The sequence below is a fragment of the Alosa pseudoharengus genome, unplaced genomic scaffold, assembly GCF_046254945.1.
Source record: "Alosa pseudoharengus isolate Yale_2024_CS ecotype anadromous, Long Island Sound unplaced genomic scaffold, YU_APseudo_1.1 YU_APseudo_1.1_scf_4, whole genome shotgun sequence".
Classification (NCBI taxonomy): domain Eukaryota; kingdom Metazoa; phylum Chordata; class Actinopteri; order Clupeiformes; family Clupeidae; genus Alosa; species Alosa pseudoharengus.
Window position 1 is genome coordinate 9,015,959 of NW_027468774.1, and position 23,882 is coordinate 9,039,840.

The window sequence follows — 23,882 nt, forward strand, 5'->3', positions numbered from 1 at the left end:
AATATTTCATGGCCACCAGATGGCAGCATGGCACTGCTCTATATACGGCTCTGGCACTTTTTCGGATGTAAGCAAGCAGTTAAATGGCGCCATCTGATGGCCATACAGCGCAATGGCATATTTAATTTAATTCTACTTTGGGTCTACATTGGGTGTTGTTGCCCAGTCAGTCAATGAATTTATGGACAAATATGTGTGAATAACTAATATTAAACAGTACAAATGGGAGACTTTTAAAACTAAAATCTCGTGCATGTATCCTAGATGACAACAGTGATGCCCTACACAGGAATCACGTCACGACAGCAACAAATTCTCTACTGCCCCCAAGAGGCACGGATGAGATGTAATTTTGTGTGCATCATGCATTTCTGAGAATACTATACCATTTTACCATATATCTTTCGTTCATTCACATCTTTTCCGAGATTAATCATTGAATGACTTTTAGAAAACTATCTTAGTTTAGTTACGCCTAAGTTTAGTTACGTGCGGAACGAAGGAAATGAATTGTTGTATTGCCCGGAAGTAAGTAGAACACGGGACTTCAGCACGACACTGCAACGATTCGGAGGGAGTTTTGACTTGCCACATGCTGGCAGCTTGCAATTTGTCTGTGAAACCTTAAAATGGAAGCTCACACAGACATTCAAACAACCCAGAAGGGTTTTCGCTGCACTTTATGCGATGTCAATTTACCAAATGGTAAGTCATATCTCATGCCTAGCTAACGTTATAAGGTTTCTTTTTCGAAGTTTAGCAAGCATTGTTTCGTTGGCCATGCATAGTCTTTTAATAGGCATTTAAAACAAAATTCGCCTAAATCTTGTTATTAGAGATGTGCATGCATACGTTAACGTTAACCTTTGGCAATCTGACGTATTTTCTGATTTGTCAACAAAGTTTTTAGAAAGCAGCCAAGGCGAACATGCAGCAGTAACGTTATGTAAACTATTCAGGACTTGCTGTCATTACTGTCTTCTTCGTCACATTCAGAACCGACGGTAGACGCTCATGTGAAGGGGCGTAAGCACCAGAACCTGTTCCGACTACGTGAAACGCGAAAAAGGCAAGTGCAAAACAGCGTGTTTGTGAGCGGCATCAAACCAAACACCTTGTCAACGCAGCTCATCGAGTACTTCGAACAGTTCGGACCAGTGCAGGATGTCATCATGGACAAGGAGAAGGTCAGACACTCAAAACTTTGTGAACCCCGTGAACTAACCCTGTTAGTTCGATTATAAGTGCATCTCCCTGGTCTGTCTTTCTAGCCTTTGGTGTCGCTCGGTTGTGTGTGTGTGTGTGTGTGTGTTAATACACATGTTGAACTCTGTTAAACTCTCGACATTAGCTCAACTCAGTGATGTGTGTAACTGACCTCTGACCCCTCTGGACACTAGGGCTCGTACGCCATCGTGGAGTTTGAAGAACAGGCCAGCACTGCCGCGGCCCTGCACCGGACGGAGCATGTCATGAACGGCCTCAAGCTGCGGATTAAACCCCGCGAGAGCAAGGAGTTCAAGGTCGTCCTCAAGAAGAAGCAGGACGGAAAAAATTCACAGGTCAACCTGGACGCTCTCAGCCAAGAGCTATGCCGGGTTGCGTCGGTAAGAGCTCACACATACACACACACACACACACACACACAGTTCAAACATTGGCATTATACTTTTTAATGAAAACTTGTGTGGGTTTTGCTCATATGAAGAAAACACTTGTACTGTTTACCCCCTCTAAAGAGTACACATACGTCAACACACAAACACATACTCCACAAGCATGCCCCCCCCTTCCCTAATTACAGCAGTTTGTTAGGGGTTAAATATTGCTGATACTTTGCAAACGCTATCCAAAGCAGACTTTGTAACGTTGGAAATCGAACCTGGGTCGACCGATCAGTTGGTAATGGTAGCCTACTGCTTCTCCGTTGTGATCTGGTAATGACTGTGTGTGTGTGTGTGTGTGTGTGTGTGTGTGTGTCAGGTAAATGAACAGATGCTGAGAGTTGTAGAGAGTTTCCAGCTGAACGAGAATGAGCGGAACGGCCGCGAGCTCCTGGTCAAGCTGCTGCAGGAGGTCTTCACGGAGTTCCTCCCAGGTTAGCCATTAAACACACACACACACACACACACACACACACACACACACACACACATATATATATACACACACACACACACACATATATACACACACACACACACACACATATATACACACACACACACACCACACCACACCACACCACACCACACACACACACTCTCTTACACACACACACACACACACACTCTGGCTCTATTGATGATCCCACTTGTGTACTCATTCCATCCATAAATGACCTATACAGTGGTGCTGCTGGCTATTATGACTGTTTGTACAGTAAAATTATAAGTAATTTCTTTAAGATATCAGGGTTGTTGGAATGTGAACTTTTAAAGGAATTATCCGGGGTAAAATGCACTTTAGATCAATTTACGGATGATTGGGAGTACATACGTTGAGTTGACATCCAAATCATGTCATTTGGATGTGTTTTGAGAAAGTTCGATTTTACCGTTTTTAGTCAAAACTCGTTAGCCTGGAAGTGACATGTCATTTCGCCGCTACAAAACTCTATTTTTATACCTCTTCTACAGTTCCAAACAACATTACACTTACGTGGTAGTGAGTAGAGGGTCCCTAAAGCCAAACCGAAGTATCCCGAGGTCTTTATGTGGTCGGATAGAGAGTCCAGAATGAATTTCATCAAGCCAGTAACTTTCCGGAAATGTTGCCATCTTTGCTGCCAGCTTCAGGGGAAAGTCCGTAGGAGTCGATTGCTGAGTGTGGAGTAACACGCTCTGGAAATTCACAATTTTGTCGCCTTTTTTTTTTTTTTTTTTTTTTTTTTTAAACGGCGACGAAATTGTGAATTTCCAGAGCGTGTTACTCCACACTCAGCAATCAACTCCTACGGACTTTCCCCTGAAGCTGGCAGCAAAGATGGCAACATTTCCGGAAAGGTACTGGCTTGATGAAATTCATTCTGGACTCTCTATCTGACCACATAAAGACCTCGGGATACTTCGGTTTGGCTTTAAGGACCCTCTACTCACTACCACGTAAGTGTAATGTTGTTTGGAACTGTAGAAGAGGTATAAAAATAGAGTTTTGTATAGGGCTGTAACGATATACGATTCGAAACCGAAATCGCAACATTCATATCAACGATACTGTGTCGCGGTGTGAAAAGGCAGAATCGCGACACACCTTTCTAGTGTTTCACGCCGTGCTTTGCATCTTACGCGGCCGCAAAAGCAACCCACATCTCCCGCTTTACTTATCGGTAGCCTACGTTGTCCAAAAACAAACAAATAAATAAATAATAATTTCATACCTCTCCTTGCTTTCATTGTAGACTATGTGTGCAACTTTACCAAACAGTATAGAAGTAAACCCCCTTTCCTTGCCCCGCTCTCTCTTGCGCTCCCTCGCTCTCACTCTCCTGCTCAATGAACACGCGCGACTTAAATAAAACATTCACAATCGTGAAAGCAAGGACGCATAGAAGACGACTAGCTAAATTACTATTAAATCCGCTTAGCATCATTAACATGCTGCACATATTTGTTTAAAAGTCTTGCATTGAAGTTGACTGATCATCTCAATACCAACGTTTCCCAAAAGGGCCTGTCCCAAGGAGAACAAGTATTACCTTGAAACTTAAACACACATGGGAAAACTGAACAGTCCAATCAGTAGACTATGATAGGCTAAGCTAGCCAACTATGCTACTTTGTTTACAATATTTCCAAAAAATAGCAGGCCTAGGCTATAGGCTAATCTGCATAAAGTGTGCTGTCATAAATATCAGTCATTCAGAAAAATATTTTTATATCAGGATATAAAATAATAGATATATTATATTGTAATCCTCTGGTGTTCTAAGGGAGGCTATGAAAATGTTATTTAATAAAATGTCTAGCCCCCCCCCCAAAAAAAAAAGAAAAATCGAGATTCGTATCAAACCGTGGGTCAAAAATCGTGATACAAACCGAATCGTGAGGTTGGTGTATCGTTACAGCCCTAGTTTTGTAGCGGCGAAATGACATGCCTCGGTCACTTCCAGGCTAACGAGTTTTGACTAAAAACGGTAAAATCGAACTTTCTCAAAACACATCCAAATGACATGATTTGGATGTCAACTCAACGTATGTACTCCCAATCATCCGTAAATTGATCTAAAGTGCATTTTACTCCGGATAATTCCTTTAAGACATCAGGGTTGTGGGCATGTGGGAACAGAAGGCTCTATGACGGTGTCTGTTACCCTAAAGCACTATGGGAACCCATTGGTATCTCTTTGTCATTTGAGCGTATTGACTGCTGCTGTTGTCTTTCAGATTGTGAGATTGTCCCTTTTGGTTCGACCGTCAACACTTTTGGGGTTCACTCCTGTGATATGGACCTGTTTCTGGACCTGGAGAAAACTAGAACCTTTCAGGCCAGGTCCAAGACCGCATCAGAACCGGTATGTCTGGATCAAAGTGTTTTTGTGTTTGTTTGTGTACAATATTTGTAATGTTTGTATATTCAGTCAGACAGTTGACCGTTGGGTTTGGACCATAGACTGTTCTATACAGTCAAGGGTTTGGTCCATAGACTGTTCTATACAGTCAAGGGTTTGGACTGTTCAGTGGAATTTCTATTTACCATTTATGCATGTAGCGGTCGCTCTTATCTACAGCGACTTAGAGACAATCCTCCCTGAAGCAACTTGGGCTTAGGTGTCTTGCTCAGGAATCAATCTCTCAACTTTCTGGCCTCCACTTGGAAGCCCAGTTCACTTACCACAACACAATTACCGCCCCTCATTCAACTGTCAGAGCAGATGTTGAGAGAAAGGTGAACGACTCATATCTAGTGTCGTTTACATGTTGTGACTGTGGTGCAGTGGCCGACAGTATTCTGTCACAACACAGGATTTGGGAACCGTTATTAGTTTGCAGTTATATGCCCATGACGGACATACAATCATCAAAGATCAAAATGAAAATGGCAAATTGAGACCCACACCCGTCTGGTCCTGCTTTCACAGGGTGTCCGCGCGGTAGTAAAAGGTAGTAAATAGAATCTACCAAAATTAAGGCCCTTGAAAGGTAGTAAAAGGTAATAAATGCAATTTGACTTGGTAGTAAATTTTTCATCACCATGATTTTACATTTTTTGCTTAATATTTGTGTCTACATGTTTTAACTGCATCTTGCTTAATTAAAAAATAGGACCTGAGTGAGTCGGAGTCGATAGCAATGATGTAGAAGTAAACTGTAGAGTTCCGTGGTTGACAGCCTATCAGCGACGCCAACAAACAACATTTTCGCCTTTTTGCTTCAGTTGATATTACAGGGATACAAACAACGCGCTTTTTGGTGACTCCTTCACATTGCTTTGGGCGACTTATATGAATCGTGCAGATCCGAAGAGTTTTTTAGGGGCCAGGGATGCTTTTCGGCGACTCTCGCGCTTTTCACGTCATCTAGGCCCTACCGCAGGCTACCAGAGCAGCGTTTATCATATGGGCCTGCTGGTCCGGTGTCCGTGCTTCTGTCACTCATCTAATAATATTTGTTCATGTAGCAAAGGAGCGGTAGATGTAGGCCTAGGCTAGCCTATCACTCTGATAGCAGCTAAAAAAATATAGGCTACACTCACTCCGTTAGGAGGCAACTCTCTCAGTTTACACTAGGCTACTTCAGCTGGAAGTTTTAACAACTGTGGACTTGACTAGTGTAAGCTTTCGTTCAGCTGACGGTAGCGCTGCCATCTGACTGTGATCATCCAGAACCGTGCAATAAAATTCCACCTATCCCATCAGTAACAAAGTTCGAACTAGTCACTGACATGTGACCTAGACCTAGTATCTAATGTTACGGAATTGCAAGAAAACGAGTGAAAACAATTCCTTAGTTTTAACCACGCAAGTGCGCGTGTCATTTATTAAAATGGTAGAAAACTGAATCAAAGACGGTGCATCAACAAAAACGGCATGCAGTTTAAAAGTCCCGTTATTTAAAGTCCCAGACATTTAAAGGGACAGCGATCACTCAAGACAGACCTACACCACAACTGAGTGATGAACGTGAAATTCTTTGAATAGCCTACAAAACACTGCATTTAGATGACAACTGCGTGAAGAACCACGCTAAAGTTGATGGCGAATGAAGTTTATGGCATTCACATTTAAATCATTCAATAGCCTATGAAAACTTGATCAGTTAAATTGTTCTCATAAAAGGAACAGCAGGCCTACAAAATATTCCAAATAGGCTAGTTTTATTGCAGTGACAGAAAACTGCAACATATGAGTTTAAAACCATGTTAAATTTGAAAGCATCTAGCTAGTGACAGGAGGTTTTAGGGGGGGAAAGAAACTCTGTAACCTACTTGATTCCACAGTCAATGTTCAGTATTTGGCCTATAATTTAGCCTATAATATTGGCATTTGAATCCATGAAAACTAACCAAAATCTATCATTTCCTATCGACAACAGACCAGTAATGCATCGAATCGCATCGCTACACATTTTGAAGTATTGAAAAGAATCAAATCAATGGCTTAAAGAATCTATATTTTATCAAATTGTGATTAAACTTGATTTACACTCCTAAATGGCATCCTTACCTACCTACCTAACTGTTGTTTTGGGAAGTATTTATCATGCAAGCATCGTGCATCCATGCTGAGTAATGCAATGAAATAAAGCAGTCCACTGATGTGCATGTTTTCACGGACTGCTTTGTGTCAAATGTGCAACAACAATACCATACCAATAATAATGGCTTTATCCATATAAATAGATTTCTGGGCCTATCCTTAGACTGGAGTTGTTTTTTTTTTTTTTGGGGGGGGGGGCGGGGTAGTCGGTGTTTGTTCTTCATTTTTCACCACACATGTTTGGTGTTTTAGCGTCATTTGTGCCAAGGTTATCATTCACCTTATTAGGGCTAAGGGCTGGTTAGGATAACTCAAGAGCTAGGGTTAAGGTAAGGACAACTGAAACTGAACTCCTCGACACTACAAAAAAAACATTGTCATTGACAATGACCATACTTAATGATCACAATTAGAAATTATTCGTGTACCTAATATTTATGATTTATACCTTATAGCAAGTAGTAAGTGGTACCACCCCCCCCCCCCCCCCCCCCCCCCAAAAAAAAAAGGGCTGCTGCTTGATTTCGTGTTGGTAGTAAAAAATATTGTGGAGGTAGTAAAAACGGTAGTAAAAAGTAGTAAATTCAACTCTATGATTCCTGCATATACCCTGTTTCAGACCGGAGAGGGTCAGTCGGAAGACGGGCGCTCTGAAGACTCCATCCTGTCTGACATCGACCTGACCACGGCAACACCTGGCGAGGTGCTGGAGCTGGTCGCGGCCGTCCTGAGGAAGTGTGTCCCTGGCGTTCACAAGGTGCAGGCGCTGCCCACTGCTAGACTGCCTGTCGTCAAGTTCAGCCATCGCAACTTGAACCTGCACGGGGACATCAGCATCAAGAACAGGTGGGAGCCATGCACATAACACACACACATGCACATAACACACACACACGCACATAACACACACACATGCACATAACACACACACACACATGCACATAATTAGTGTTGTCACGATACCAAAATTATGACTTCGATACGATACCTGCCATAAATATCACGATGCTCGATACTAAAACGATACTACAGCGAAATCCTAAGATATCTGGAGATGAAAGGACTCATACCTCCTCCATGTGTATTGAGTCATTTGTGTTAAATTTGGTGCACTTTTGTAGGTCAATTCTGGGTTCTAAACTTCCTACATAATTATTTTTTTTTTATAGTCAGTAAAATAGTAGGCCTACTTTGTGTGATTAAGTCCTTTATTGTTTGTTATAGTTCATTTACATTGTGTTGTGTTTTGGCAATAAAGTAGCTTTAAATAGCCAAACTAGGCTAGATCAAGGTCAGTGTTAAAATTACTGCATGCAAATCACTGAATGCTATGCAGAGGGGCCTAATCTTTAGGCCATCTGATGTACAGTATAGGCTACCCTAGGCCTTCCCGTGTTCATGGGATTTCTTTGACAGTTGCAAAGGGGAAAATGTGAGGATAGTCTTCTTTGCGCCCAGTGTACAAGTACGACGTTCCAACCACTCAGGTCTTCGTCAGATAGGCCTACACCATTACCTGTTGCAATATATCTGTGTGCATTCCTACATTATGTCTATTTCTTTGATAACATGATTTGCTACCACGTATTAGCCGCTATTATTAGGACTCAACACGTTTGGTGGTATTATGCTGTGGGCTTTAATTAGCGCATTTCGGGTAGCCTATCCTACATCTGGACAATAATTATTGAACAAATTGCAGTCTACATGCCATGACAAGTATTACCAGTAGTAGGCTACTGACCGAACATGAAATAGATCGTTTACAAGTTATGGTAATGTTATTCTGGCGTGAACATTGCGCTTTCATCACGTTAGCACCCTATGATTACAGCTCGTTATGTCTCGTCAAAATGATTACAGCTCGTTATGTCCTATTTTTTACAGTCTATGGTTATGTCTCTTCAAAATTCATGGATGAAGGAAGGTTCGCTTTATCCCAGATAACCATACTCGTTTTCGCTAGACTAAAACATAAGAAAAGAACTTGCCACTAACCATGTAGTTGTGTTCTCTATAGTATATTCGTTAACCTGTCGTTCTTTGAACTCTTTAAAAATGTTGGGATATGTCTGCGAGGTGTTTAGCCAAGTTCCATGCATAGCCTACTGCTTTTAAATTACTTTGTGTACCTGATGGCTTGCCTTCACTATTCGCGATGTATCCGAAATAGTTGCACTTTTCACTGCACCTTTTGTTTTATCCTCAAGGCCTAGAACTGTCGGCAAAGAACTATCAGTGTTGCCAACTATTTAAAATAGAAAGTAGCTAAAGCCAGCTCCAAAAGTCGCTAAATGACGTCACATACTAATTTGCATATCAATTACGTCACCACGTCGTGTACCCCCCCCCCAAAAAAACAAAAAAAAAACGGTGATGGCCCTTTAACTCCCTTTTACGCCTGTTTGCTTTTGTCCTACTCAAATAGTCAACTAACTAAATATATTTCATTTACTATACTTGTATATTAATTGAGACACTTTACACTTCTGTACACTATCTCGTCATAGCCTACACCAGAATGAGCATCAAGTGGCTGAAAAGCAGTCCAACCTATTCCCAACTGCTCCATCTGCTTTGCACTGCTTGAAGTCTGATTATAACTTCACCATAGGCTACACACAATTTAACCTTACTGGCTATATTTTGGATATATTTAGGCTTAATGTCACTAGGACAGACCAACAGATTTTTTCCCCCTCAGCCGACAGTCTGTCCTGCATTGACAACATTGAGGCTACATAGCCTAAACGAATGCTATATTTTCCTAACCTGTATGTTCGATTTTGAACTGCTTGTGAATGAAGTTGTAGCCTAGGCTACTTTCTTTTGTTCATTGTGTTTGTTGAACGATGCTGGCAGCGTGTCCTTGTTTCCCTGTCATCATGTCATTGCTCTCGTCTCGTTGATTCTGGTTGTAATCTCACCCGAAGTTGCGGCCATAGTTGCGGCACCTTCCAATAACATTGTCTGAGCTGTTAGATCTATAGGCTAGAATATCTACTTCCGTGTAATAACATGGGCTGATACTACAGGCCAGTCATTACTTTTATAATCATGGGGCAACGCTTCGGGCGAACTCGATGTAATTCACAAATGAAACAGGCATGAGACTTTCACACAGCACAAACTCACTGCTCACACAGAAGAGTAAAAAGGGACGTTACATGCCATCACATCAAAGTCTCCAAAAGTCTCCAAGAACGCCAGAAAAAGTAGCTAGATTTGTCGCTAGTCGCTTTTTACAAAAAAAGTCGCTTGGGGGGTCTGAAATCTCGCTAAATATGGCGACAAAGTCGCTAAGTTGGCAACACTGAGAACTATGTTGACGTTGGCTGCGCACTCACTCACTCAGAGCTGCCTGCTTGACACGCCCACTTGCCTAGATGCGTGCAAGGAGCAGTGAGAGCAGCAGTTCACACAGACACAGAACTTTATTATTTTAATAAAGTATCGATTCTAAAAACGTCTGAAATCGTATCGTTTTTTGCGTGAAGGCATCGCGATACCTTTTTAGTATCGATACACCGTGCAACACTACACATAACACACACACACATAATGCACATAACACACACACACATAATGCACATAACACACACACAAGGATTAAAGTTCTCCGTCGTACGACGGATTTCCGTCAATTTGATTTTAGAAATGTCATATTTGAGATCGATGCACATCCGGTGAGAAAAAAAAATAGGAGAGGGGGGCCACCTTTTCTTTTCCTTTTTTTAAGGCAACTAGGCTACAAATATTAGGTCCGATGAATGAATGTGTGTGATGGTAAATGTTTAAAGACCTATAGTGTTCTTGAGAACTTTCTGTGTCTCAATCAGAGACCGCTCAAGAAGATACGTCAGCCATGAGTTTCGCTTTGTTTATGTTGTAGCTACACGCTTGTCTCATTGGCCTGGGGCGGTTGCTTAAAAAAAGAACACATCTGGAGGACGGTCTAAAAGTTGGATTATAGTGACACAATCGAGACAGCTGATGAGGTTGCCCAATCCGTTTAACTTTTTTGGATATGATATTGTGAGCTCTATGTGCGAATTCGGAGGCTGTGTTCTTTCCGTGCATCATGTAGGCCTAGACAATTTCTTACTATCGCGAACTTTTGTCAGGGGAGGTCATTCATTTTGGGTGTCACCTATGACTTGAACAGATGTTGCTGTGCTATGCCACCCGATGTACTATTATTGTTACAGTTTTTAATCAATGCAACTAACATTATGTGTAAAGCGACGCAATATAAACCGTAGCCTATGCCTATCCCGTCTGACATGTACAACAATGTTGTTCACAATTTGCGACGGAAGGTTTTGACTGAGCGTGTTAACATAAAATAATAATATCGCAAACTGTTGAGTAAGGGGGTCGGTCAGTCGTGTTTGTGACGCACAGACAGCCTTGTAGCCTATTTTGCTTAGGCCTCACTTTTAAAGACAGTAGGTTGTGAGCGTATGTTGACAAAAATAACCATGCAATTAAAACAGTCAACTTAAAACTTTGCTATTATTAATGTATAGCACAAAACCATAACCAGTAGGCCCACCAGAACCTCGCATATTAGCGCCATGATTTGTGTGCGTCTATTTGGCAAGGCCACTAGCTGTCATGGATGCGTTGTTGCTAAAGGAAGGCACAGGTGTCAAAAGTTAAAAAATAAATGGAGACGGGCGGCTGTTGGAAACGGGGGAGAACTAACAAGCCATGGTGTAAAGAAATTAAAGTGCCAGGGGTTTGCTTTTGCGCGGTTTGCTGCAAGAAAATTGTTTATGGATGCAATAGGAAAACGCTTTAGCACGCCAACAATCAGAAGACCGCCATAAGGTTAACATTCGTGCACTTCAGGACATCTTCCCTACCTGGCAGTGTTGCGCGGTCTGCCCGAAATTAAGCGGTCGCCCGCGGTTATGAGTCATAAACAAAATATTTTAATGATATTTGGGTAATTTGCGGGCGGGTCAGTTAAAATTAATTAAATATATATTTTCTACAAATAGGCCTACTTAAAATATCAGGAGAAGGCTAGCATCAATACAGTAAAGCATCAATACAGTAAAGTCAACAGTAAAGAAGCTGAAGACGCGAGTTAAAATTATAAAGACACCCCTTCAGGAAAAGCGATAAGCTATGGGAAATATTGGGAAAAGTTCTTAAAAAAGATGACAGTAGTACAAGTTATGGTCTATGTAGGCCTACTTCTTGTGAAGCCATTTAAAAGTATGACAGCCAAAACGGGCAGCCTGCAGGAATAAATGTTATGGCAGGCACAGACTACACAGCCATACCTACCGGTATGTATAGGTTCGCGCATGCATAAAAGTTACCTTAGTTCGTTGTGTTTGTGACTTTAAACAGTGGATGTGCTTTAGTAAATGTGCTTTGTGCTTCATTCAGCATTATAAACCAGTTCTTACGCTAACGTTTTGACCAGCAACGTATCTCTCTTGCCTATACCTTGCCTCACCATTTCTGTTTTCGAAAGAAAGATGTAGGCCTATGTCCATGGCCTTCAAATCGTATAGTGTTCTAATCCTTGGTGGTTGCGTGCGTGCTTGCGCTCTTATTCTCATTCTCTCTCCTGCGCAAACATTATGTCCTGCATGCATACTGCGTGCAGTTCTACCGCATAAAGTTTCGCAAATAAATTAGTTTGTTTTACAGAAATGGCCTACTGTCACACTGCATGCAGGCTATAACCAAAAGCACACATTTTGTAAATAAGCGGGTCGGATCGCGGGTCGGGTATAATTTTGTCCTAATTAATATTCGCGGTCCGAGTTGCGGTCGGGTTGATTAAAATATCGGGCAACCGCGGGCCGCTTGTGACCAAACCCGCGCAACACTGCTACCTGGTGCAACTAGCCACCACGACAGAGGTAGGCTACGTTTATCTATGGCTGACCGTAGAAAGTAGGCTACGCATGTTCTTTCATAGCGCAACAAGACCTGTCCCTCACCATATCGCAACCTATTGTCAACCTTATACAATCTGTTGCTGAAGACAAAAGCGCCCTCTCCAGATTGTCGTTATCAAATGCGCAGACCTCCTGCATGAGCACACACAGTATTGCTGCTCATTGGAAAACTGAGTTGTCTGTAAAACTCAAAATTACCATGTTTTCATTAAATGCAGATGAGGCAAAAAATGGAAATATGAACAATATCTAGACTGTTCTGATTCGTTACTTTGATGAGGAAATGTAAAGTCTTGCAAACTTGATTTTATAGATTTTACTTGGTGTTGAATTGTATATTAACAAGAAAAAAAATCTCCCCTTTAAACACTTTTGGCCTGAAGTAATTAAATAAGAGTGTAAGTTAAAGCCTTGCTACAATATTGCTGCAGTAGAAAAGAACAGCAATGGCTAATCAGCAATGGTCAGGGATGGTATTGAAATATTGTTTTGTTCATCAGGAAAACTCAATCTCAATCAAGAACACTCTCAATTCGCCTTATTCACATGGCGGCCATTGGCGGCTAAAACAAGGCTACAGGGTACACAAACCATAGGATTGTTATGTTCTATGCATTCACCTGTAGGTGGCATTAATTATATAGTAAGTTAAGAGTACCCTGTAGCCTCATTTTGGTGTTTATTTGGTGCTTTACATTGCTGTTTGCATCTTTTTGTACATTAAAAACCAATACAGTAGGTCGCGACCGCAAAAGTGGTGCTATCTCTATAGGTAGATATGAACAACGTATGGTTTATGGCCTGAAAAAAGTTCAGTCAAACGATTTTTTTTTTCTTTTTTCACTTTAATCCCTGCACACATGCACACAACACACACACACATAATGCACATAACACACACACACACATCATGCACACAACACACACACATGCACACACACACATGCACACACACACACACACACACACACACACACACATAATGCACACAACACACGCACACACATCATGCACACAACACACACACATGCACACACACACATGCACACACACACACACACACACACACACACACACATAATGCACACAACACACGCACACACATAATGCACATAACACACACACACACACACACACATAATGCACATAACACACACACACACATAATGCACACAACACACACACACACACATAATGCACACAACACACACACACACATAATGCACACAACACACACACATACACATAATGCACACAACACACACACACACATAATATCACACATGCACATAACACACACACAGATACACATAATGCACATAACACACACACATAATGCACACAACACACACACACACACACACACATAATATCACGTAACACACACATAATGCACATAACACACACACACACACATGCACACAACACACACACACACACATAACACACACACACACACACATAATGCACATAACACACACACACATGCACATAACACACACACACACACATAATGCACATAACACACACACATGCACACAACACACACACACATATAATATCACACATGCACATAACACACACACACATAATGCACATAACACACACACATAATGCACATAACACACACACACATAATGCACATAACACACACACACACACATAATGCACATAACACACACACATGCACATAACACTCACACACACATAATATCACACATGCACATAACACACACACACATAATGCACATAACACACACACATAATGCACACAACACACACACAACACACACACACACATAATATCACACACGCACATAATGCACATAACACACACATAATGCACATAACACACACACACATAATGCACATAACACACACACACACATAATGCACATAACACACACACAACACACAACACACACACACACATAATATCACACATGCACATAACACACACGCACATAATGCACATAACACACACATAATGCACATAACACACACACACATAATGCACATAACACACACACACACATAATGCACATAACACACACACACATAATATCACACATGCACATAATATACACACACACAATATCACACATGCACATAACACACACACACACATAATATCACACATGCACATAATATACACACACACAATATCACACATGCACATAACACACACACACATAATATCACACATGCACATAATATACACACACACAATATCACACATGCACATAACACACACACACATAATATCACACATGCACATAATATACACACACACAATATCACACATGCACATAACACACACACACATAATATCACACATGCACATAATATACACACACACAATATCACACATGCACATAACACACACACACATAATATCACACATGCACATAACACACACACACACAATATCACACATGCACATAACACACACACACATAATATCACACATGCACATAATATACACACACACAATATCACACATGCACATAACACACACACACATAATATCACACATGCACATAATATACACACACACAATATCACACATGCACATAACACACACACACATAATATCACACATGCTCATAATACACACAAATAATCATGTGATTCTGAACAGGTGGGAGCAATGCACTAACCTGACTCCGCCAGATGGATTTGCTCCGCATATCCATCTGGGAACTTTTCATTGAAGAACTTTTGGGAAGGGGCGGACATACTGGTTAGCTGATTGGATAAACCATCTGTCTATCACCACCTTTGTTGGTTATCGACGGTCCAAATCAACCAATTAGATGAACAAAGTATTCTTCTAATGCCGTTTAACATACAATTAAGTTAGGTAACGTGACAAACGTTAAGATGTTTTAACTTACCATTTATGAACCTAATCAACGACAATTCCCATCAAGTTTTCACGGTAGGCCCTACACTTCTGAAGAAAGTATATTCCTCCATTATGAACTGGAATCAGCCGTGGAGGATGTCTGTGTCGTTCATTCCTCCCAGCTGCATGGCTGAGACTCATAGCTTCACAGTTTACCCAGGAATACTTTCTAATTTGAATAAAACTTCTCTGTGGATGCCGTCATGTTGTTCGTTGCGTCACACCTCAACCCGCCTCAAAGCCAACGCTGATTGGACGTTCGTTTGGTGAACTGCTCCAAATTTTCTTTAACGGAAAGTATCCAGACTGATCTGCGAGTGAAACCCTGAAGCTCGCGAGATCAGGATGGTCTCACGAGGCTAGCAATGCTCATAACACACACACATAAAATCACACATGCACATAACACACACACACATAATATCACACATGCACATAACACACACACACATAATATCACACATGCACATAACACACACACACATAATATCACACATGCACATAACACACACACACATAATATCACACATGCACATAACACACACACACACAATATCACACATGCACATAACACACACACACACATAATATCACACATGCACATAACACACACACACATAATATCACACATGCACATAACACACACACACATAATATCACACACGCACATAATGCAGATAACACACACACACATAATGCAGATAACACACACACACATAATGCACATAACACACACACACATAATGCACATAACACACACACACATAATGCACATAACACACACACATGCACATAACACACACACACATAATGCACATAATACACACACACATAAAATCACACATGCACATAATGCATCACACATAATCATGTGAATCTGGATGTCTTGTAAAGAACTGGACAGCACAGCACAGTTTGATTGAAGCAACAGTGGTCATGACACCCTACTGGTGTTCATCTCATGTCCACTCTGTTTACATAATAACTTCTTGTTAGCAGTCTCAGCATGCTAACAAGAATATTCTTCAACTTATATTTCTTTCGAAATGTTGACTTAGTTAAGTTAACTACTTTTACATGGCGTAGGATTGCTGAAAGGTTTGCTGAATCCTTCTCTGTTCCATATGGTATTTATATTAACAAATAAAACAGCCAGGGGGGTATTCCATCAACCTGGCTAAGGGCTAACCCTGGCTAAGGGCTAACCGTGGCTAATGGTTAACCCTGGCTAAGGGTTAAGTTGATACCAATTTTATTTATGTATGCGTCAAGTTCTGCAACACCCTAACAGAGACACATTTTGTTGAGCGTCATTTGTCGCCTGAACTGTAAATTTGGTCTGAAGTCTCCCTTCACTAAGCTCCAGTGTGTGTGTGTGTGTCTGACCCCTCTCCTCTGTCCTCTCCTCCTGTCCCAGGCTGGCGCTGAGGAACACCCGCTTCCTGCAGCTGTGCTCTGAGCTGGACTCCAGGCTGCGACCCCTGGTCTTCACCGTCCGCTTCTGGGCTAAACAGAAGCAGCTGGCTGGTGCGTTTCTCTCTATAGCCACTAGGTGGTAGCACAGAGCTGCTTATCATTAGAATGGGCTACTGTTGATACACATCAACTATTGCTTTGAACAGAAACAGAAATGCATTATTATGATAATCATATGTTAAATGAATGATGATCACTGTGTTCTGTGTAGTTATAATAACAAAGTTTAGCAGGCCAAAGGCACATGGGAAGAAGGAAAGAGGAGTGAATGTCCGCAAACACTGGAAGAACAGTGTACACACACACACACACACACACACATACAGACACACTGGAAAAACTGTGTCCCCAATAGGGATGTAACGATTACCGGTATAATGGTAAACCGAGATAAAAATGTTGACGATAATAATTACCGTTTTCATTTCAAACATCATGATTATCACTGTTGATTACCACGGTGTGGAAACCGTGTGTTTAATCCTTCCCAGCTTCATCTGAGCCTGCTTTTGACATACAGTAGGCCTGGTACAATGGAACAAAACTGGTACCCTACTGATTCTGTTGTCTAATTGATGGTTTTAACTACGATTCGGATTAGGCTACACCTGATTTTAAAAGGCGGAACTTTTTCACCGCAAAATGTGCACTGTATCATGTAGCCACTCTGCGTCTTTTTATGTTCGCGTCCACATTAAATCCATTCCACTCACGTTATCAGGAGAATACTGTAGCCTAAAGTTTTATTTTGAACGCTTACTTTGGTCTCACTCATTGCATCCAAATAACAGAAATAGCAAACTCCAAGTTATGGTAGGGTAAATTAAGATATAAGCACATAGCCAATTAAACATGAAGAAAAAAGTGAACGGGACACTTTTTGAAACTATTTCAGCTTGTGTAGGCCTATCAGTGCTTTCTGAACATATTGAACACACTTTTAGAAATACCGTGATAATACCGAAAACCGTGATAATTTTGGTCACTATAACCGTGAGGTTCAATTTTCATACCGTTACATCGCTAGTCCCCAACAGGTTACACACACACACACACACACACACACACAAGAAGAACAGTGTCCCCAACAGAGTACACACTTACACACACACACAGGAAGAACTGTGTCCCCAACAGGTTACATACACACACACACACACACACACGAGAAGAACAGTGTCCCCAACAGGGTACACACACACACACACACACACACACTGGAAGAACAGTGTCCCCAACAGGGTACACACTCACACAAACACATTTACTTACACACATTTATTTATTTACAATATATTATTCATTCACAAAGAAAATTGGTTTCCTTAAAGGTTGGCTTTTTCCTCATTTTTTTTAATTAAGGCATTAAGATCCATTTCCAAAAGAAGATTTTTTTATTCCTCTTTTTAGTCAACTTTAGCATGGGGCTGAATACTTTTATAGGCACTGTATGTAGGCTATACAAGACATCATGCTGATAACATGAATTGGACCCCATTAGGCAGGTCACATTTAAAATTGCTGGACTGGCCTGGTGAACCCCACCTGAGAAGAACTCATCATAGAACAAAAATCATTTGGATTTCACAAAACAGGGGCTTACAAAACAAGCACTAAATGAGCCTCTCCGCACCAACATATCTTAATTCACTGACATGATGACTGGCTTGCTGTAAGTATGCAGGGTCAGCAGGGTCCAGAGAATAAATGCACTCGCTTAAGGTGAGAGCAACAGGGCTACAATGCTCTAATACTCAACAGGGCTACATGTACGTCCATCTCCTCCTCTAATACTCAACAGGGCTACGTCCATCTCCTGCTCTAATACTCAACAGGGCTACATGTACGTCCATCTCCTCTAATACTCAACAGGGCTACGTCCATCTCCTCTAATACTCAACAGGGATACATGTACGTCCATCTCCTCTAATACTCAACAGGGCTACGTCCATCTCCTCCTCTAATACTCAACAGGGCTACATATACTTCCATCTCCTGCTCTAATACTCAACAGGGCTACATGTACGTCCATCTCCTCCTCTAATACTCAACAGGGCTACATATATGTCCATCTCCTCCTCTAATACTCAACAGGGCTACATGTACGTCGATCTCCTCTAATACTCAACAGGGCTACATCCATCTCCTGCTCTAATACTCAACAGGGCTACGTCCATCTCCTCCTCTAATACTCAACAGGGCTACGTCCATCTCCTCTAATACTCAACAGGGCTACGTCCATCTCCTGCTCTAATACTAAACAGGGCTACATGTACGTCCATCTCCTGCTCTAATACTCAACAGGGCTACGTCCATCTCCTGCTCTAATACTCAACAGGGCTACATGTACGTTCATCTCCTGCTCCAATACTCAACAGGGCTACGTCCATCTCCTCCTCTAATACTCAACAGGGCTACGTCCATCTCCTGCTCCAATACTCAACAGGGCTACGTCCATCTCCTGCTCTAATACTCAGCGTAAAAGGAGCTACTGCTCCTGTGCTCTTGGAGCCTTGTCCAAGGTGCTCGGGTCATTTTGCCGACATAAACGGGATGTTTAAAGATGAGCTTGGGTATCTCTGACCAGTTTCAGGCCCAGATGGATATACCAGTGCTTTATAAATGGTGTTTTTAAATTCAGACACAAGCGAAGAATATTTTTTGCAGCACAAAGGGGAATTACTTTGATTTTATTCCGCTTGTGTTTTACCGGAGACAATCCTCTTGTGTGAACTGGTCAAAATGTTCTCTGCCCGTAAAAAGAAGCTGAGGTATTTCCCAACATGCATCTACAAAAAGAATGACAGCCAAGGCCTGATGGCCGTCACAGCAATCTATAAATCTTTTCAGACATTGCGTTTGTGTATAAAGCTGTTAAACAAGTCAACAGACTATATCGTCCCTTCTGCTGCATTATGGTGTCAGGCTAGTTACCTGACTGTCTTTCGTGTGTGTGTGTGTGTGTTGCAGGTAATCCCTTTGGTGGCGGGCCGTTGCTGAATAATTATGCCCTGACGCTGATGGTCATGTTCTTCCTGCAGAACAGAGACCCTCCAGTCCTGCCCTCTGTGGACCAGCTAAAGGACATGGCCTGTGAGTGACCAGGGGTTAGCATGTTAGTATCGTATTTGGGGGGGTAATTAAGTATTAGCTTCTGAGTGACCAGGAGTTAGCATGTTAGTATCGTATTTGTGTTGGGGGGGGTATTAAGTATTAGCTTAAGTGAGCAGGGCTTAGCATGTTAGCATTTAGGGGTGAAATGGTAACTATAATATAATAAATAAAAAATACATATATAAAGCATAGAATCAAATAAAAAAACAGAACACTGCAGCAAATCTCTTCTATTAAGTTTTCCAATTAATACAACATGTCTGTCTGATGATACTGTATGTGTGTGTATGAGTCTGTTCATATGTGGACCTGCCTATGTGTTCGGTCTGTCGACCTGTATTTACCTGTGCTGTGTGTGTGTGTGTGTGCAGGTGAAGAAGAAGAGTGTGTGATTGAAGGCTGGGACTGCACCTTTCTGTCTGTATTTACCTGTGCTGTGTGTGTGTGTGTGTGTGTGTGCAGGTGAAGAAGAGGAGTGTGTTATTGAAGGCTGGGACTGCACCTTTCCCAGTCAGCCCATCGCTGTTCCCCCCAGTAAGAACACAGAGGACCTCTGTGAGTACCAGCAGATTGCCTGTCTTAAATTACAAACTCAAAACCTCTAGCAGGAGCTTGGCCTTAGCTTCAGAGTAGGTTAATATCCTATTTCTACTTCCACATTTCTGTTTTTTCAGCTATTTCATATGGAAAAATAAACAGCCCTTCATTTGCACTCAGAAGAGACACGGGGTTGTTATCACCATATTATTATTGTAATCATGTTGAGTTTTTATTTCATTTTTCTCTCTAACTCTCTCACACACACACCCCCTGCCCCCCCTCTCTCTCCCCCCCTCTTCTCTCTCTGTCTTTTTCTCTCTCTCCCTCTCTCTCTCTCTCCCTCTCTCTCTCTCTCTCTCTCTCTCCCTCCCTCCCTCCCTCCCTCCCTCTCTCTCTCTCTCTCTCTCTCTCTCTCTCTCTCTCTCTCTCTCTCTCTCTCTCTCTCTCTCTCTCTCTCTCTCTCTCTCTCTCTCCCTCTCCCTCTCCCTCTCCCTCTCCCTCTCTCTCTCTCTCTCAGGCACTCTGCTGGCTGCCTTCTTCTCCTTCTACGCTACGTTTGATTTCTCGGCCTCTGTGTTGTCCGTGCGTGAGGCTCGCCCCGTGCCCATCACCAACTTCCTGCCCTCCGAGCCGCCCAGCTCGGCCGCCCGCCGCCCCGACCCCCCCGCGGGGCCCCGACTGGGTCCCATGACCGTGCTGGACCCCTTCGAGCTGCGGCACAACGTGGCGGGCAACCTGAGCGAGCGCACGCACAAGGGCTTCCAGCGCGAGTGCGCCGACGCTGAGAAGTACTGCCGCAGCCTGCAGTACCAGCGCAAGTCCAGCAGGGGCAAGTCCTGGGGCCTGGTGCGCCTCTTTGCCCCCCGCTGCCCCACCGCGCCCGGGGCCGGGGGCAGACAGGGCCAGGGCGAGGGCAAGGAGCGGCATCTGGAGCTCAGCCTGCCCTTCCGACTGGCCGCTCTGCCCGACGCGGTGCAGCGGCGGCTGGGCACGGCGGGCGAGCGCTTCAGGGAGCAGTGGTTCGCCATGGTGCGGCTCGCCGTGGAAACGGTGTTTCAGGAAGTGCTCGGCTGCAGCCCCGCCCAGGAGGAGGAGTTTGAAGGGCAAATGGACACATCCACGTCGTCCGACGCCGTCGCCATGGACACGGCCAAGAAGCCCGAGGAGGTCGGTCGTCACGACCAGACGGAGGGTGTGGCCGCTCCCTCCCGCTCGTCCGGCGGCGTGGTCTCCCCGCAGGCGGGGCAGAAGCGTCCGTTTGCGTCCGCCGAGACCTCGCCCGTCTCGCCGCAGGAGAAGAGGCAGAAGCTGTGCGCGGCGGCGGACGAGGAGGAGGAAGACGAGGGTGCGGAGCCGGCGCCCTCGGCCTCCTGGTGCTGGCTGCAACGGCACCCCGTGTGGGCCGGGCGCCGCAAGGTGCGCCGAGACCTCCTGAAGGCCCGCGGGGTCACTGGGGGCGGCGGCGCCGAGGCCTCCCAGCCAGACGGGGGCGGTGTGGAGATGGAGCTGCAGGTCACGCGCCACATCACGGCCAAAGAGCCCGACCCCCACGACCTGGTGGCGTTCAAGGTGGGGGCGCAGGTGGTCGGCGGAAGTGAGAACACCAGGGCGGTGTTGCGCTTCACGCCGCTGTGTGACCAGAAGGGACACTTCCAGGACTTCTTCCACTTCTTGGAGATCTTCCTGCCCAAGACCGCGGAGGCGTTTCTGGGGAAGTAGGAAGGAAGGTTAACATAATACACTTTGTTTTGTGAAAGTAATAATCTATTTTATTAGAACGCTTGTGTTTTTCCTGTCAAATCAGCGCTGATGCTGTGTATATAGACTCCAGTTTCCTAATACTAAATATTTTATTTTTTTATGAATGTTGCATGTGTTATGCTGTTTTTTGTTGTTGTTTTTTTCATCAGCAATTGTCATTCCTTTCTTTTTCTGTAGTATCTGATGTGGAGTTTGGCCTTAATATTCCCTGTGACATGGTTATTATCTTTGTTTTATTGGCTCTTGTTTTGATGGTGAAATGGTTAGGATCAGGTCCTCTCGGATCGGTGTATTCTGGACAGTGATCCAACTTAAGGACTGCCGGGATCTCGTCGGCCATATCGTAACCAGAGTACGCTACTGTGCTGACCTGATCCAGAGTACGCTACTGTGCTGACCTGATCCAGAGTACGCTGTTGTGCTGATCTGATCCAGAGTACGCTACTGTGCTGACCTGATCCAGAGTCCTGATCCAGAGTACGCTACTGTGCTGACCTGATCCAGAGTCCTGATCCAGAGTACGCTACTGTGCTGACCTGATCCAGAGTATGCTACTGTGCTGACCTGATCCAGAGTACGCTACTGTGCTGACCTGATCCAGAGTCCTGATCCAGAGTACGCTACTGTGCTGACCTGATCCAGAGTACGCTGTTGTGCTGATGTTTTCAGTTCCATGTGAGGGATGAATGGGAACTTTGCCATTTGTGTGAAGTTGTGTCTTTGTAATCTGTGCAGGCATTAAACCTGTTGATCATCGACAGCTGGGCCTGAACTCTTTGTGTGTGTGCGTGCGTGCGTGTGTGTGTGTGCGCGTGTTTTCTTACAGCTTAAAGCGTACTGGACTGAATTTATTTTCACAACAAATTGCAGTCCTCTAAATCATTGGTTCCCAAAGTCTGGGTCGCGACCCACGGGTGGGTCTCAGGAGATTTTATTTGGGTCGCCAGCACAATTTATGTTGTGTAATAGGCCTAACTTATACTATTAGTATTAGGATCTAGTTTGTTAACTACAGTCACGGCCCTATGTGCAATTTTGCATTTATAGCTCTGAAACTGGGGGGCGAACGCATCGCAGAGGGGACAGCGTGCATCTCACTCACAAAATGAAACATTTTTGGGGGGTGCCTGCCATGGACCTCGCAGTTGCAAAATGCAAGGGACATGAATCAGCCTTTTTGCACAAACATTAACGGACACCAGCTCTTCAGCTTGACTGATTAAAATCTACTTACCGTGCTGTCAACTAAAGCAGACATCCGTATACCTGACATGGCTATTCAATTTGCGTCATAGGCTGTAGATATTTTCGATTGTAGATGCACTCTAAAGTTAATACATGATGGATTTGGGAAGTGAAATGTCCACCTGAGGAGAGAAGAGGGATAATTAAGCTTCATGGCTCCAGATTTCATCACCACACACAAACGCACACACACACTTCCATCTAGAATGAGAAAGAC

At 43.3% G+C, this 23,882-nt stretch overlaps 1 protein-coding gene across 1 annotated transcript; it reads left to right on the forward strand.

The window, feature by feature from the left end:
* Positions 1–375: 375 nt before the first annotated feature.
* tut1 (terminal uridylyl transferase 1, U6 snRNA-specific) lies at positions 376–23,178 on the forward strand. Its single transcript, XM_076264772.1, has 10 exons — positions 376–705; positions 997–1,187; positions 1,401–1,607; positions 1,984–2,098; positions 4,386–4,513; positions 7,317–7,543; positions 16,947–17,056; positions 19,976–20,098; positions 20,582–20,674; positions 21,177–23,178. The coding sequence occupies exons 1-10, from the start codon at positions 630–632 to the stop codon at positions 22,376–22,378; spliced, it is 2,472 nt and encodes an 823-aa protein (XP_076120887.1). The 5' UTR covers positions 376–629; the 3' UTR covers positions 22,379–23,178.
* The last annotated feature ends 704 nt before the right edge of the window (positions 23,179–23,882 follow it).